Source organism: Nerophis ophidion, linkage group LG06, assembly GCF_033978795.1.
Source record: "Nerophis ophidion isolate RoL-2023_Sa linkage group LG06, RoL_Noph_v1.0, whole genome shotgun sequence".
In the NCBI taxonomy this organism is placed as follows: Eukaryota; Metazoa; Chordata; class Actinopteri; order Syngnathiformes; family Syngnathidae; genus Nerophis; species Nerophis ophidion.
The window spans coordinates 35459430-35477781 of NC_084616.1; the positions used below are offsets into that span (position 1 = coordinate 35459430).

Here is an 18352-nt window from a genome sequence, read left to right on the forward strand (position 1 = left end):
AATAGTAATGTTTTTTTAAAACATTGGAAAACATTAATAAATCAGGCTTCTCAGGGGGTGAGATAACTACTCTAAACGACTGGCTTAGAAATGGCCAAAGGTACAGATGTGTGTGTCCAAGTTAAGGAAAATGGCAGGCTGTATTTTTCTAATGGATTTATAACAATCTATGCAAGCTGGGTTACGTTCGCTGTGGTCTGGAACAACATGGCACACAAACCACTATCAGAAATGCAGACAACATTACATACAGATAATATGTCATGAGAAATGCTGATATAAATTAAATACACAGAGGACATGGGAAATTAAATAAGCTCAAATATACCTACAAGTGAGGTATAATGATGTAATACATAAGTAAAGCTAGACTAAATAGCATGTTAGCAGTCATGCACTGACCAAATATGCCTGATAAGCACTCCACACAAGTCAATAACATCAACAAAGGTGTGTGCATTCACACATAGCATAAAAAGATTGGTGGACAAAATGAGACAAACAATGAGTGGCATAAAATATGTCTTTCTCTGGCATCGTGGAAGAAAGTTGTACATGTAAACAAACTACGGTGAGTTCAAGGACCGCCAAAATTAGTAGGACAAAACGGCGCTCGCCAAATACTCCCAGCAGAGAACCATGTTTAAAATAAACAGTGGGATTTCTGACAATTATGGATGTTTGTGTCACGTTGTCCTCATACAGAAACCCTATTAAAACAAAAATATTTTTCTATTTTCATACATGTTTGAAAACGCTCCAGAGAGCCACTAGGGCTAAAGACTAAAGAGCCACATGCGGCTCTAGAGCCGCAGGTTGCAGGCCCCCTGCCCTAGACCCATGTTCTTATTCCCTCATTCACATTGACAGGGATGCTTACATGTGATAATGAGCTCTCCACCTCCAAAGACATGCACCTGGGGATGGGTTGATTGGCAACACTAAATTGGCCCTAGTGTGTGAATGTGAGTGTGAATGTTGTCTGTCTATCTGTGTTGACCCTGCGATGAGGTCGTGACTTGTCCAGGGTGTACACCGCCTTCCGCCCGAAAGCAGCTGAGATGGGCTCCAGCATCCCCCGCTACCCCACAAGGGACAAGCGGTAGAAAGTGGATGGATGGATTTCATGACTGCCACAAGTGGTGGAAAAGAGTATTACAACTGAGTACTGCTGCGGCCCCTACAGACCGAGGTTGAGAAACAGAAATGTTTTTGGCGGCACTCTATGCCAAGCCTAGGCAATTATTTTGACTAAGGGGCCAACATTTACAGAAAAATATGTGTCTGGGGGCCGGTATTATTTTTGGGAACACAAATACAAAACCGGGCAGCACGGTGGAAGAGGGGTTAGTGCGTCTGTCTCACAATGCGTAGGTCCTGAGAATAGTCAGGGTTCAATCCCGGGCTCGGGATCTTTCTGTGTGGAATTTGCATGTTCTCCCCGTGACTGCGTGAGTTCCCTCCGGGCACTCCGGCTTCCTCCCACTTCCAAAGACATGCACCTGGGGATAGGTTGATTGGCAACACTAAATTGGCCCTAGTGTTGTCTGTCTATCTGTGTTGGCCCTGGGATAAGGTGGCGACTTGTCCAGGGTGTACGCCGCCTTCCGCCCGATTGTAGCTGAGATAGGCACCAGCGACCCCAAAGGGAATAAGCGATAGAAAATGGATAGATGGAGCATACAAAACCTCACAATAATGTCTTATTGAATGCTAAAACGTTATGACAGACCGCCTTTAAAAACGGAAGGGAATGGGTTGATTGGCAACACTAAATTGTACATGAAAATAAAGAATGTGGGATTTACAATATTAACTATGAAACATAAAACACTAAATATTGAAAACATTTGAACGCCGCACCACCTCTGCATCCACATATTTTACAGTTAACAAAAATGCAACAAACACAGCCAAATAAGAATGCCAAGGGTAAAAAAAAATGCCTACAATCGGATATATCTGATATACCACTAAGCTGTAGAAGTTTGTTGTAAAAATCTCCTTCCGCGTCTGTCCCTAACACCCACGTTTTGGCTTTGTGGAAACACTCCCTACTCACACTGCTTGGTGCCTCGTCTGAGCTGCTGTGATTTACATTACCATAGTAGTGAAGTGAAGTGAATTATATTTATATAGCGCTTTTCTCAAGTGACTCAAAGTGCTTTACATAGTGACACCCAATATCTAAGTTACATTTAAACCAGTGTGGGTGGCACTGGGAGCAGGTGGGTAAAGTGTCTTGCCCAAGGACACAACGGCAGTAACTAGGATGGCACAAGTGGGAATCGAACCTGCAACCCTCAAGTTGCTGGCACGGCCACTCTACCAACCGAGCTCTGCCGCCCCATAGTAACTAATTAGATGACCATAGTAACTAGTATATCATGCAAAAGTGCAGATTCCAGATTCCAACCATTGAAAGACTTGGTATAGTAGAAGACTTACGGTTATTAGACAACATCACTGGACATCATAACGGCAAATACACATTCCAGCTTAAAGATCTAAAAAAAAAAAAATTGGGAATGTCCGGCGGGCCAGATTCAAAAGCTTAACGGGCCGCATGTGGCCCCCGGGCCTTAATTTGCCCAGATCTGTTCTAGAGGATGCTCGCTGGGCCCTGGCCATATGGTAAAGAAACACTGCTCTAACACTATAAAACAAGTTTAAAAAAACTATTTATTCAATTATGATTAATCAAAATGAATCCAAAACTGTAATTAATTACATAAAAATGTACAATATAACATATAATATTTGTATATATTACCAGAGCTGGAGCATGCAGGATTGTCCTCAAAAAGTACCTTAGTGCAACTTCCTGCTTATCCATCTTGTTGCCTTGTGCTTCAATGTTTTCCTCCCCATCTTTTGCTATTCTCTCCATCATTGTTTCTTTGTCAGGGCTCAGAGCGTTTCCACAGCTACCCACCCTGGGCTTTAGGCATGGCCTATTCCCTCATCGTGCTGGCCATGCTGCCCTTACCTCTGGTTTTCATCGTCCGCCACTTCAACCTCGTGTCGGACGGCTCCAACAAGCTGTCAGTCTCTTACCGTAAAGGCATGATGAAGGATATCTCCAACCTGGAGGAACAGGACGAGCAGCGCTTCATCCTCAACAAGAACCCCAGCGAGGCTCCTTCTCCCATGCCCCCTCACCATGCCTACCTGGGGCCCGGGGGTACCCAGGAGATGACCAACACCAACTATGGCACCAGCACCAAGACAGGCTACCAGAACATCGGCTCGCCCGAGTCCGAGCTATGATGCAGCATTTCGCAGTGCGTCGTCCGGAGAAAAGAAGAGAAAAAAAAAATCCACCGACGTGTTTTTTTTCTCCATATCACCTTCACCTGTCAAGTGATCAGTAGACGTTTTCCAAGCTTCAGGTGTGCCCAATTTGCCATGTTCTGAATAATAATCCCACATTTAGGAGGTGGTTTTCTGAATGTAAAGAGCACAATCTCGTACAAATTGTTCACCCTACATGGTCACAATACTAGTGTCTGAAACGTGATTGTGGTGTTGTTAAACAAGCACATTCTTATTTGTGCTACTGCGGGACAGATGCAGCTATATTTCCAGCATCTCTGAGCCTTAAAACAAAGCAGCACTTTTTCTTTTGCCATCATATCTTTCTTAGACAAACACAGCTCCGTGTTTGATCCCGGTTGTCCAACCAATCATGTTAAGCGCAAAATGCTTGTGTTTGATCAGCTTCACGCTCGCCATTGCCGGGGCTCGGTGGTGTGAGTTTTTTCATTCAAATGCAGAAATGCCTGTTTGGGCTTGTGCGCCACTCCTGAATGTGAAAAGGTGGGTAAAAATAGAGTTGTGCGTTACCCAGTGGAAGCCGTGGCAACGCGCCATAGATACAGAGCCTTTTGTGATGACGAGGAGGAGGAGAGTGGACGCCTTGGCTTTTGTTGGCTGCACTTGCACATTTGCTCAGCAATAGACGAGACGGTTTACTGTTAATCCGTTATTTACCTTCATTATAGAACATTCCGACACCTGGAACACAAAGGCTATATTTTGATGTCTGTACATGTGTATTTTCCTGTGAGTGCAATTTTTGGTGGATTCAAATTGTACAGTGATGTAACCATATTGAAGTGGCAATACACTACTGTAACCACTAGGGGTCTCTGCTGGTCAACAGAGGAGACAATGCCCCGCCCCCCTTTCCCTGTAGCCCCTTTTCGAGGCAAAACCAATGCTTGAGACTGATCAGGTGTAAAGTGATGCACACACAGGTCAGTCCAGGGGCGCCGCTAGGGATTTTGGGCCCCATGAAAAGAATCTTTACAGGGCCCCTCTATCTTTACAGGACCCCACTGTATTATAATTTCATCATCATTAGGGGCCTCTCTGGGCCCCCCCCCTCCATCATGGGCCACTAGAATCCGTCTCCTTCACCCCCCCTTTTCGGCGCCCCTGGGTCAGTCACAGTGTTGGGTGCCTGCGGAGCGTCTGTTTGCCTTATGCTTCCTGTGCCAGTTCGTTCTTGATGATATACTTTAACTATGTGCAGTTTTAATCAATGTTATTTCGTCGTGTCCACTTGAACACTGTAATTAGATTGAGACCCTTGAGTTGTTTTGTTAAGCACACACTTTTAGAGGGCAGCTTTGTGGGATTTGAAGTCAATAGCATGCACTTATGAGGGTTTGAAGGTGGTCAAAGCGCTTTAAGTTAGGTTAGGGTACTTTATTAGTACCCAAATGTGAACTCGTTTTGCAGCCAGCAAGATCAGGACTTCCATTGAATATAGAGAAAAAGTAAAATGATGAATAAATGAAATTAGTTTACTTCGGTCATATAATCTACCATTTTGTGTGATCAATTTAACAGCACAAATTATACATATTAACAATCATATACATAAACACACAAAAAGAAAAAGAATGACCGAAAAAGGAATAGGCTGAAGCCAAGACTTATATTTGCCTATCCTATACATTCACTGAAAATTAGATTGCCTGTAACATCAATGGGATGAAAGTAATTGATGCTATATTTTATATTTTTCCATTATTTCACCTTTGAAGGCTTTCTTAAACCTTAACAAAGAGTTAATTAAATAAATAATTAATGTACCAATGATTACAACACTCACGCTAGGTGTGGTGAAATGTGTCCTCTGCATTGAATCCATCCCCTTGATCACCCCCTGGGAGGTGAGGGGAGCAGTGGGCAGCAGCGGTGCCGCGCCCGGGAATCATTCTTGGTGATTCAACCCCCAAGCAGGGAGGTAATGGGTCCCATTTTTATGGTCTTTGGAATGGCTCGGTCGTGGTTTGAACTCACAACCTACCGATCTCAGGGCGGACACTATAACCACTAGGCCACTGAGAACTACATGTCGTCAACTCATCACTGAGCTTGTTCCAGCATTTTACTCCTAAAACTGAAATACATTTGTATTTATATTCGTTCTTACTTTACATATTTCAAAAATCAATACCCACCATAAATTATGGTTTTCGCCTCTTAATTTAAAGAACCTGAGAATACAAGCTGGAAGGCTGTTGTTCTTTACTCGAAACATAATTTCCATTGTTTTAAAAAAAAAACACAATATCTGAAAATTTTAAAACATTACAACTTATGAATAAGGGATTGGTAGGTTCATAGTAGCACGTTTTGTGTATTATTTTAGTTACGCTATTTTGAAGTTTAATTATTGGGTCTATGTTTGTTTCATAAACATTTTCCCAAACTTCATGTTAAATATAGAAAAAAGAAAGACTACTATTACATATGCAGACATTTCTTATTCAGCATGTGTCTTACTCTATAAGGAATAATAATAATAATATGTTAGACATGTAATTCATGGACGTACCACATAACCAGCATTGGTAAGATCATAAAATTGTAAATCAACTAAAGGTTCTCCATAAAAAAGATAACATATATAATCACAATAAAGTGAAGTGAAGTGAAGTGAATTATATTTATATAGCGCTTTTTCTCTAGTGACTCAAAGCGCTTTACATAGTGAAACCCAATATCTAAGTTACATTTAAACCAGTGTGGGTGGCACTGGGAGCAGGTGGGTAAAGTGTCTTGCCCAAGGACACAACGGCAGTGACTAGGTTGGCAGAAGCGGGAATCGAACCTGCAACCCTCAAGTTGCTGGCACGGCCACTCTACCAACCGAGCTAAACCGCCCAAAGTAGGACTTGGAGCAATCCACAATAAAGTATCATAAATAAAATGATAAATTACACCAAAACAAACATGGGCAAAAAGATGGACTACAACTTGTTTAGTTAAGTTATGGCAATTGGTACAAAACTGCATCTGTACTGTTTTGTTTTGCCTCTTGAATTAAAATATAATTATTCATAAACACTGACTGCACAGTATCAGGAGCAATTCCACCTACTGCAGTGTTTAAATGACTGGAACTTTACATTTTTAGGTGAGACGACAGGGCTGTCTAGTAGTTGACCACATGTCACCTTACATAGTGGAACCTCGATTTACGAACTTAATTGTTTCTTCAACATGGTTCACCAACCGAAAAGTTGGAACAAAAAAGAAGAGTTCGAATAGTGAAGCAGAGTTCCCCATAAGAATCAATGTAAACATGAATAACAGGGGGTGAATAACTTAACAATCTCTTTTTTTTAATCCAAACAACACAACAACATAACAGCAAGCTTAAATGTCAACACGTATTCTTGTTGGTGCGCTCTAAAACCCCAAAAAAAAAAAAAAAGCAACTAGTTTTACCATGTGCTTGGGAATATTTGTGCCAGCGTTGAACACTAGGAGTTTTGGAGTGTCAAATGAATAACTTTGATTTATATCGCGCTTTTCTAAACACTCAAAGCGCTCACAGAGAAGTAGGACTCATCATTCATTCACACCTGGTTGTGGTAAGCTACATCAGTTGCCAAAGCTGCCCTGGGGTAGACTGAATGGGCAGTGGCTTCACATCGTCACCATTATCGTTAGCACAAACAAGCAGTGTAAGGCGATCCTTCACCATATTGTGTCTAGGTAGTGCCTTTTCCTTCTCTGTAATAAAGGTCCGCTGTAGCATCTTTTTTGGTCTCATCCCAATTAAAGTCTTTCTGTGTAACAAAGGCCCCTCAGCTTATAAAATCCCCGAACTGGAGGAGTCGCAAGTCAGTCACACAAAGTGAATTCTAAGTGCTCTGACCGCGCCAACAATTGTAGAAATAAATCGTATACTCCAGCACAATCGTAGAAATAAACTCATCAGAATTGCCACTTGGCGTTGAAGCTCTGCAAAATGACAGAGTCCAGGTGTATAGGATGACATGGGGGCCCCCCATCTCTTCAAAATGCAAAATGAATGAAGTAACCATTGGTTGAAACATGGTCCGAACACAGAGGCATATTTGGGGCGATTGTAAACGTTTGTAAACCGAAACGGTCACAAATAGAGGCATAAGATTTTGTTGAAATAACCCACAAAATATGTTAGAGGCTCCAAAAGCACTACAGTCGTTCCTCGCCACGTCACACTTCAAAGTTTGGGGCTTCACCATATTGAAGTAGTTTGTTTTTTAAATAACCAATTCTTGGTGTTTCGGGGCTGAATTAAACATTCTCAAACATAAAATGGCTAAATGAGCAATAAAATACTAACTCGACAGTTGTATTATCCACGAGAGTCAAACGAATCAAAGTGCACTTTTCAGTATCGTGGCCAGTGATTGGCTCAGCTTCAGGCAGCATTACTGTATTGGATTAAACAGTGTAAAAGTGACTATGGCTGTTATTTTAGGTCTCATACTGTCAAAACCTGTCTTTAGAAGGTCGTAAACAGTTTTTAATGCTCTAGCAATGAAAATGTACAATTCATAATTAATCATTCATACTTCACAGAAAGTAATTTACCTCGGTTAAGGCCTGGAACCAATTGACAATGATAAACGAGGGTTTACTGTATAACCTTCTCAGATCCAGCATCCTCTGCAGTGGACGTCTGTATTTTGCATAACAGGGCAATTTTTTTTTTTTTTCAAAAGGTGTAACTGAAAAAAAGCAATAGCCCAAAAACAAATGTCCACTAAAGAAGACATTGGTTCGAAGGACAAAATATTGATTATCATAGGATGAGTATAGAATTTGGTACTTTTATTGCCACCAAGCAATTCAAACGGTGCCATATTTCGAGAGCTCTGTTGCACATGACGCCATGAGCGGGTGCCTCGAAGATATTTTGGAAAAAAAAAACAAGTATGCATGTTAGAAAATGCTGGAAAATAAGGTTGTATTTCTCAAAATGTTTTTGCTTGAAGCTAATATAATTGGAATTAGCCTTAGACATGCTACTGATTAGCATCAGCGATTTTACATGGCGATTTCAACACATCCAATTTCGGTAATGAAATCTACAATTACGATGCACCTTACAATCAAGTGGCATGTACCTATTACAAGGTACAATACTTACAGGATAAATCATTTTAAGGGCGCAACAAAAGACTAGAGTCATCTGACTAGACAACACATTGTCTATGCAATACTGCCATCTAACGTTTTTGAATCGCAACTGCATGCTAAGTCTACTTTTTGATACTTGCAAATGAGACTCAAAATTTTGAGAAAAAAAGACCCACAGCACAGTTATTATTAAACAAATAACATGTATTTCCACATGAACACATGCAGAAGTAGCGAAAATTGGTATCGTATTGATTTTTAAACGTAAAATGTAGCCATCTCTAATTATCCAAGATGATGTACCGCGTGTCTATCTTGTTTGCCTGTTGCACGGTTGTAAGAACATACCTATAGACAACAACTGTTGGAAAGAGAAAACTGCTCGGTTATGATTTTCCTTATTTCAGACATGCTTAACAGCGTTCCATTAACGTCCATCACATGTTTACACTTGCACAATTCAACATGTCTGACATCCATCCATCCATTTTTCTACCGCTTATTCCCTTTGGGGTTGCGGGGGGCGCTGGTGCCTATCTCAGCTACAATCGAGCAAAAGGCGGAGTACACCCTGGACAAGTCGCCACCTCAACGCAGGGCTAATATATATATATATGTTTTAGTCAATTAGTGCATGAGGAATATATATATATATGTATATATACAGTATAAATATATTTATATTAATATATATAATTATTTATATTAATATATATATATATATATTCCTCATGCACGAATGAGGAATATATATATATGTATATATATACAGTATATATATATGTATATATACAGTATAAATATATATTTATATTAATATATATATATACATATATATATATATATATATTCCTCATGCACTAATTAACTAAAAGAGTGCGCACTTGCCGCACGCTCGCCCGACACTGCGGCGCGATGATGTCACGTTATCAATGAGAAAATGTATTTTTAGACAACAAGTGATAGAAAATAGATTAGAAAGGACACATTTAAAAAAATTACTTGAAAATTTCTGCGGGCCGGATATTGTATGCTGCCGGGCCTCATTCGGCCCACGGGCCTTAGTTTGGGGTCCCCTGATCTAAGCTTTGTAAATTCCGGGTATTATTCTCTATTCTTTCATTATCATATTTTCAGAATGTGTTTGTTCTATTTTTGGCCAAAGTAAGACAACGGAATCAATCTGAAGTTGTCTTTATTTTTTAGTTTCAATGTCATGATTTTAATGCGCAGATTTCCCTCCATGCGGCCCCTTGAGCTCAAATGAGTTGGACAGCCCTAATGTACAGTATTACAGCATATGTAACAGCTGCGGCACAAAACAAAGGGCAGCATAAAAATAAAGAGTAGATCCAGCAGAAAATAGACATTAAAAACAAAGAAAGGAAGCTAACAGAAAAGGTCGGACAAATTGAAATAAATAAATTGAGACTTCCCGCAGGCTGGATTTTGGACGCTGGTGGGCCGTAGTTTGGGGACCCCTGCTGTAATCTGTCAAAGCCCTTGTCTTATAAAATGCATTGCCTTCTTTGCTGTTCTTACTGTACAGTAACAGTAAAAACATTTGATCAGACTGTACTGTGCATACTTGGAAGGAGCTAAAAAGACAATGACTTACTGGAAAGGAAACAATGCACTTGTATTATCATTAGACTGCAGCGGGTTTTTTGCCCTTTTGCCACCAGCAGAATATAACCCCATCTTTTTTTTAATAAGAATCGCTGGGTTGGGATGTGTTGTCGATACAAGTGACCCTCAAACTCCCAGGTGAAGGTATACCTTTGGCCTGCAGGGGAAGAAGAGCTGTCAGAGATTTTTGGAAAAAAAAAAAACGCATTTGAGGAAGCACAGTAGTGAGCACAAAGCAGCCACACATGTCTCTGGGTGAGAAATGAGCTTCAGCAGCCGGCGAGCTAAAAATACTGCCAGCCAGCCAGAGTGAATTAGGTGAAGAAACGTATTGATCATGTCAGCTGTTCATCTTCAAGGAGTCTGCACACAGAATGGAAGCACTGGCATGGGCCTGGTATCACCACAGTATCACTAACTTTAATGGTATCAGCATATCTGCACAATTTATATGAAAAAAAAAGACAATTTTCCAATTTTCTGCTTCTCTCAAAGCCCCTCTAATAACTAAGTAAAACACTGTCACGTGATACTCAATGTAGACAAATGTATTGGGACACCTGATAAACTTGAATGAATAAATTAAAATAGTATCCCAATACATTTGTCCATGTCTTGTATTTGTTGTTTCCACGGGTCTTCTTTGTCTTCTAAGTTGCGTTAAATATGTATTTCTAGCTTCAGTTTCTGAAATTAATATTTTTAAAAAAATAGAGTGATATTATCTATTTATTAGTGCAAATAGTATAAATATGTGTGACTAAGCTAAGGTTATATTTATTGTATTTAAACTGTAAATATTGATGTACATTCTGAGACATTCACAATAAGTATATCTAGTGAAAGTGAGCAGGTGTATACTTGAGCTGTAAATAAATAATAATAATTGTATATTTTGAAATATTTTTTTGATTTTTGTACAGTAGGTCAATTTACTGTCGCGGTCATGTCTGTTTGTGCGTTGGTGGTGGTACCCGAGTCAACATGGCCAAGGGATGTGTGATGCATTTTGTGTGGATGTGCGTGTGTGTAAAGTAAAAGTGTGTTAAGTAAATGTAGGTTTTTGTGTAGTTTCTCTGCTCTCACTGTTATGTGCTGCTGATTATGGGACCACTTCTGTAAACTCTTTTGTGTGTTTCTTCCTGCCAACAGCAGACTGGCAACATAAACAATCAATGAGATGGAAAGTTAAAATGTTGTCATCCTTTATTTATTGATTTATTTATTTTTTGGTTGACCAACTGTATAACTTAACATAAATTAGCAAACAAAGAGAAATAAAATGATCACTTTGACTAAAAAGTCTATAATGTGTGTCTGTTTTGTGATGTGCGTGTAGTATTTGAGATACAGTATGTTACGTAACACGCAAAGGAGTGCAAAGAGAGCACAACTACAACCAGATATTTTAGAGACTAAAATGCGAATACACGTTGAAAGGCGTAAAGCCTTCTCATCCAAATTAATTTAGTTTTGGGCTTCCGACAAGCTGCTCCGCCTTCCTTGAAAATTTGGCCGTGAGGGATGGAGTGGATAGTATTTTTTTTTAAAGACAATGTGTTCAAATCATGGCTCGATTCACATTCACACAAGCAGAAATACCAGTTTGAAATTGTAACCACAATAGTTAACTGCAGATTATTTGCACACAATATTGTAAAAGTGTATTAACTTTTAAGGGGGAACTGCACATTTTTTGGAATATTGCATATCATTCACATCATTCATATATATATATATATATATATATATATATATGTGTGTATATATATATATATATATATATATATATATACATATATATATATATATATATATATATATATATATATATATATATATATATATATATACACCGTATTTCCTTGAATTGCCACAGGGCATATAGTATGCGCCTGTCTTGAATTACTGCCGGGTCAAACTCGCTTCCCAAAATAATTAGCGCATGCTTAGTATTACCGCCTGGTCAAACTCGTGACACTTCCTCTGTCATCATTTTCAAAATGGAGGAGGCTGATTTCAATACCGGTAATTTGAAATCGCATAAAGGGAAGAAGATTAAGAGCTATTCAGTCGGATTTAAGGTCCAAACTTACATCACACTTAAATATTTACTGCATACCTTTGGTAAGTGCTGGAGTGAGAAGAGGTTTTAAAATAATTAGCGCATGCTTACTTTTACCGCATGCCTTTGGTAAGCGCAGGAGTGAGAAGAGGTTTTAAATTAATTAGCGTCCCGGCGGCAATTCAAGGAAATACAGTGTATATATATGTATATATATATGTATATATACATACATACCTATATATATACGGTGTATATATATATTTATATATATATGTTTATATACATACATACCTACATAAATACATATATATATGTATATATATACATATATACACACATATATATATATATACATATATAAATATATATAGATATATATATATGCATTATATACATACATATAGATATATACATAATATACATATATATATATGCATAATATACATATATATATATATATATATATATATATATATATATATATATATATATATATAAAAGCATGGAGCACGTGGAAGACGCTCGCAACAACAAATTGATGACATCTGCGCTCATCTACCAGACCTGGGATGCAAGCATAGGCCTTTGGTTGATACCAGCACAGGCGTGAGTAAAACTGAATTAAGTAATGCTGATAATACTGGGCCCTATAAACAGTATAGAGCTAAGATTCCAAATAACGCAGCTTCTTCCAAACAACGAGTTTCAAACTGCAAACCATGCACAAATATTATGGGACCAAAATTCAAAGCCTAAAGGAATTGATTAACGTGGACCTCGATTTAAACACGTTGAAAAACTTATTCGGGTGTTACCATTTAGTCGTCAATTGTACGGAACATGTACTGAACTGTGCAATCTACTTATAAAAGTATCAACCAATCAATCAATCAATATTTGGGGGTCACCTTAATATTAGAAGTGTTGTCCAAAAGACTGAACAAATCCAGCAGTTATTGTCAGACTCTAATCTGGATTACCTTTGTCTATCGGAGACATGGTTAAAACCTACAACACCTTTTGCTGCAATTAATGTCCCAGGGTACAAGATTTAGAGAAAAGACAGATTGGTGGGAGAAGTTATGATCTATGTAAGGGAAAACATTAAAAGTGAACAAATAACCCTCACAGTAGATAACTTTGAGTGTGTTGGAATTAAAATCACATTGTCCTCAGAAATGTATTTCAAGGTAATCGTTGCATACCGACCACCCACAGCTAAAGACATTTGTCTCAGTTCATTTTCAGACATCCTCAAGCAGCACAGTATGAAATTAAGGGAGTAGGTTTGATTTTGAGATTGGTGGGGACACAAAAGTGCTCCAAGGCAGCACTCTGAAAGTTTACTCTTTTTTTTTTTTACATTAGCAATCATAATTTCACGTCATGCAGATGTTATAGAGTAAAGCAACTAAAATGAAAGCAAAGGAGACAACTTCGAAGAGTTCTCATCTTTAATCTTTAGTGTAGGGCTGTAGTGCAACTGTGCATCATACTGTCAATTAACATAGCCTACTATGTAACGACAGATACATTAAGGACAATGACCATAGAGCTTGATGGTACAGTTACTGCCTGAGCAAAAAGGCTTTTACTAAATATGAATATTACTTAATATTAATTAATTATATTTTATAATTGTAAAATCACATGATCATCTAGTGAGGTTTTATTGTTTTTCCACCACAACGTTTTGTTCATTGGTATTTTCAAATCGTTGCTCACTTTTACACAAATACATGAAACTAAAAAATAATTTCAAAAATAAAACGGAAAGGTGAAATCCGGCGATGTGATTGGCTGTTAATCGTGGTTTAAATATTGAGCACGGCTACTATTCTAAAGCCTTATCACAGCGCAGGCTATCACTCCGCCTCAGGCACGTATGACTGGTATGAATGGAAGTTGTTGTCATGTATCCATGACAACAGACTGTTGCAGTCCGTAGCAAAAGACAGCTGATGTTTTTACGATGTTAAAAAACGGACTAAAGTAGTTGAATTCACATGTTTAACTTTAACTTTCACCTACGGGGAGGGTTAACAATGGTAAAGGGGACCGAGCATTGACTTTCACCTGAAAAAAAGCGGAGGAAAAGACGAGATGCAGTGCTAATTTGGAGCTAACGTCTGGAGAGATGCGACTATTTTTTCCACAGTGAGGCTATTTTATTGGATAATATGTATTTCTCAATTGATTGATTGAGTATTCATATTTCATATTGCCTTTATTGGTAACCGTTTTATAAAAGCAATATATCACTCCAGTCCATGGTATATGCTCATTATAGCACTCTAAGGGGCGTGACTGCAGTGATATATTGTTGAATTATTCAATATTGTGGAGCCTCTATACACCCTTGAAGTAACTTACAGTTTGACTCCTAAAGAAGTTTCTTATATCCAGTTTTCTTTTATTGACATCCTTCAAAACCTACAGCACACACGCACGCAAACAGACACAAACACAATGTCAATCACAGCACTGATATTAAAATCCATCTAGCTACCGTGTGCCAGGAACAACAAATGCCGAACATGTTGACAACTTACACTTACTTACAACTTACAAGTTACAACTTACACTGACAGTTGACCTGCCTCTCGTCCGCTCGCTAGCAACTAGCATGTAGGCTAGCTTTTACAATCAGAAGGAGTGACAGCGGGGACAACCAATCACACGTAAGTTAGCATGAAACCGGCAACCAATCAGGCAGCGATATTTAGGTTAGAGGCGGGACTTCTAGCAGAGACCGACATTTAACCCTTTCTGTGCCATAATCATTGACTAAACATTACTGGCAGCGCTTGTATTGATAGTGACTACACAATAGCGCCTAGATATTGGTAGGGACGTGTGCCTAGCATCCTTACCCAATTCTACGCTCTTGTATGAAATAATTATTCGTTATGGGGGACTTTAATCTGGACTGGCTGAATAAATCACGTAGAAAGAAACTTAAGGATATTATAAACGGCTTCTACATGACACAAATGATAAACTGCCCTACTAGAATTACACATTCCTTCCGAACCTTGCTGGATTTGGTATTTACTGATAAACCTGATCACATAAAAAAAACTTACAATTTACTAACCGGCTTATCAGACCATAATATCACATTGATAACACGGAAGTTGTCAAGATTTAGGTATCACAGCCAAAAAGGTGCACAAAAATGCTTGCCCTATACCCCTAAAAAAGAGCAACACTTACACGAGAAGGAACTTAAAACTGTACCATGGAGTGACATAAATTGGATAAGCACTGGGCTTCACGGTGGCAGAGGGGTTAGTGCGTCTGCCTCACAATACGAAGTTCCTGCAGTCCTGGGTTCAAATCCAGGCTCGGGATCCTTCTGTGTGGAGTTTGCATGTTCTCCCCGTGAATGCGTGGGTTCCCTCCGGGTACTCCGGCTTCCTCCCACTTCCAAAGACATGCACCTGGGGATAGGATGATTGCCAACACTAAATTGGCCCTAGTGTGTGAATGTGAGTGTGAATGTTGTCTGTCTATCTGTGTTGGCCCTGCGATGAGGTGGCGACTTGTCCAGGGTGTACCCTGCCTTCCGCCCGATTGTAGCTGAGATAGGCGCCAGCGCCCCCCGCGACCCCGAAAGGGAATAAGCGGTAGAAAGTGGATGGATGGATGAACAAGCCTGTGATGACCTAATGACAAAAATCAAAGAGATTATCCGTAAATACACTAAAACAAAACCCAGAAAGAAAAGTGCTAAAATAAAAATACCGTAGATTAATGAAACAATTTGGATTCTGATGAAAAATCATGACTCAGCTCTCAAAAGAGCAATTAAAACATGTCTAAATACGGATCGTATGATTTTTAAAAGTTTGAGGAACAAAGTTACAATGCTGCTGCGGAAAACTAGGGCTGACTTTCACTGAGAATTAATCAAAGCTGCAAAAGGGAACATTAGACAGTTATGGAAAACCATTGACAAATGGATGGATATATATATATATGCAGAACTTTGCTGCTCGTCTGCTAACACAGACCCGCAGACGTGAGCACATCACCCCTATATTAGCGTCCCTTCACTGGCTCCCTGTGTGTTATCGAATCAATTTTAAACTCCTTCTATTTGTTTTTAAGTGTCTAAACAACCTCACGCCAACACATATCTCCGACCTCCTTCAGCCTTACAGCCCCACCCGATCCCTAAGATCAACCGATCAGCTGCTACTGACAGTCCCTGACACAAGGCTGAAGCTTAGAGGTGACAGAGCTTTCGCCGCTGCTGCTCCCAAGCTCTGGAACGACCTACCTCTGAGTGTTAGACAAGCCTCCTCTCTTCCTGTTTTTAAATCTCTCTTAAAAACACACTTTTATTCCTTGGCTTTTAACACTAAGTGATATCCATCCTGCAATGGCGTCCCATTATACACCTGCTGTGAACCTGTTTTTATGTTTTTATGTTTTATTTATTAATTTTTTATCATGTTCTGTTTGTGTTGTGTTGTTTGCTCGGTTCTCGTACTATCTTTTAACCTGCCCATTGTACATAAATGTGCTTTATAAATAAATTTGATTTGATTTGACTAGACTCGACTTGTTATATTCCTATTTTTACTGTTAGATTTTTTTACTCTTGTTGTTGCTTTTTATTTTTATTCTTATAGTAATATTTTCGATTTTATTTCCATGTAAACAACCCATTATTTACTTTGTACTAACTTTTTAAATTCAATCTCAATTCTGTACACTGGAATTTAAATTTTCCTGAAGGAACTCTTCTGAAGGTAAATGGTAAATTGGTTATACTTGTATCGCGCTTCTCTACCTTTTTTTTTAAGGAACTCAAAGCGCTTTGACATTATTTCGCTAACCAGGACCCATGAGGAGCAAGGATGAAGTGTCTCGCTCAAGGACACAACGGATGTGCTTTATATGGTAGAAGGTGAAGATTGAACCAGGAACCCTCAGGTTGCTGGCACACCCACTCTCCCAAATACGCCACGCCGTCCCCAAGGAATCAAAGTACTATCTATCTATTAAAATTGAAGTACCACTGTACTGCTTTAGGTAATAGTTTGGCAGATTGGTAAACAGCATTAAATTCGCCATTAAATAATTGAAGCTCTTAACATCGAACTCCAGCAGCACGGTGGTAGAGGGGTTAGTGCGTGTGCCTCACAATACGAAGGTCATGGGTTCGATCCTGGGGCCGAGATCTTTCTGTGTGAAGTGTGCATGTTCTCCTCCTGACTGCGTGGGTTCCTTCCGGTTACTCCGTCTTCTTTCCACTTCCAAAGACATGCAGCTGGGGATAGGTTGATTGGCAACAATGTGAATGTTGTCTGTCTATCTGTGATGGCCCTGCGATGAGGAGGCGACTTGTCCAGGGTGTACCCTGCCTTCCGCCAGAAAGCAGCTGAGATAGGCTGCAGCATCCCTCGCGACCCCGAACAGGACAAGCGGTAGAAAATGGGTGGATGGAACATCAAACTCTTCTCCTGTAACAATGTGTGTTTCTGTCTCTCTTAACATGAGTTTTTTTGTTGGCCTTCTCTACAAAATCCAAATAAATGTATCTTTACTTGTTGACATTGAGTCACTCTTGATCACTTAAAACACTCCACTGCTTCTGCAGTGGAGTGTTTTAAGTCTCGTGTTAAGACCCATTTTTATTCTCTGGCTTTTAACACTGCGTGAGTTGTGTGGTCCTCTGTTGTCCCTTGTGTTTTAAAATTGTGATTTCTATTTACTGTTTTAATTGATTTTACCCTTTAAAATCGTTTTTAATCATATTTATTTTGTATTGTTTTTATATTGGTTTTATAAGTATTTATTTTTTAATTTTTTGTTTTTATTCAGTCATTGGTGGAGCTCAGGATAGTATTTGAATATTGTTTTTAATATTGTTGTCCAGCACTTTGGAAACATTTTGATGTTTAAATGTGCTATATAAATAAAGTGGATTGGATTGATTGGATTGATCCAGTCTTCCTCAGTTCCGCCTATGAAAAAAAATGTGCTACTTGTGCATTGCCTTGTTTGCTTATAATATTCCAACACTGACCCAAAGTGGGCCCTTTGCCAGATTATATAGACTGCCATGCACTCTTAGTTGATTTATCATGGCCTGTCGACAGGAGGGACGCACCATCCGCACGGTCCATCACCTGCTGCTTGGCCCAGATTTTCATCACGCGGGGTCGTGTCGGGTGAACATCTGCACAACACTGCGGTTAACCTTGTCTC

General features: G+C 39.2%; 1 protein-coding gene across 2 annotated transcripts in view; it reads left to right on the forward strand.

Annotated features, from left to right (window-relative positions):
* Nucleotides 1-18352, forward strand: part of slc6a17 (solute carrier family 6 member 17) — a 69856-nt gene that overhangs the window by 42586 nt on the left and 8918 nt on the right. The window contains exon 12 of one of the 2 annotated variants that reach the window (XM_061903565.1): nucleotides 2908-11753. The exons of the other annotated variant lie outside the window; for it this stretch is intronic. Within the exon in view, the coding sequence (XP_061759549.1) occupies nucleotides 2908-3270 (363 nt within the window). The 3' untranslated portion in view covers nucleotides 3271-11753. Of the gene's footprint in view, nucleotides 1-2907; nucleotides 11754-18352 lie in introns of those variants that run through there. 2 annotated transcript variants of the gene reach the window in all.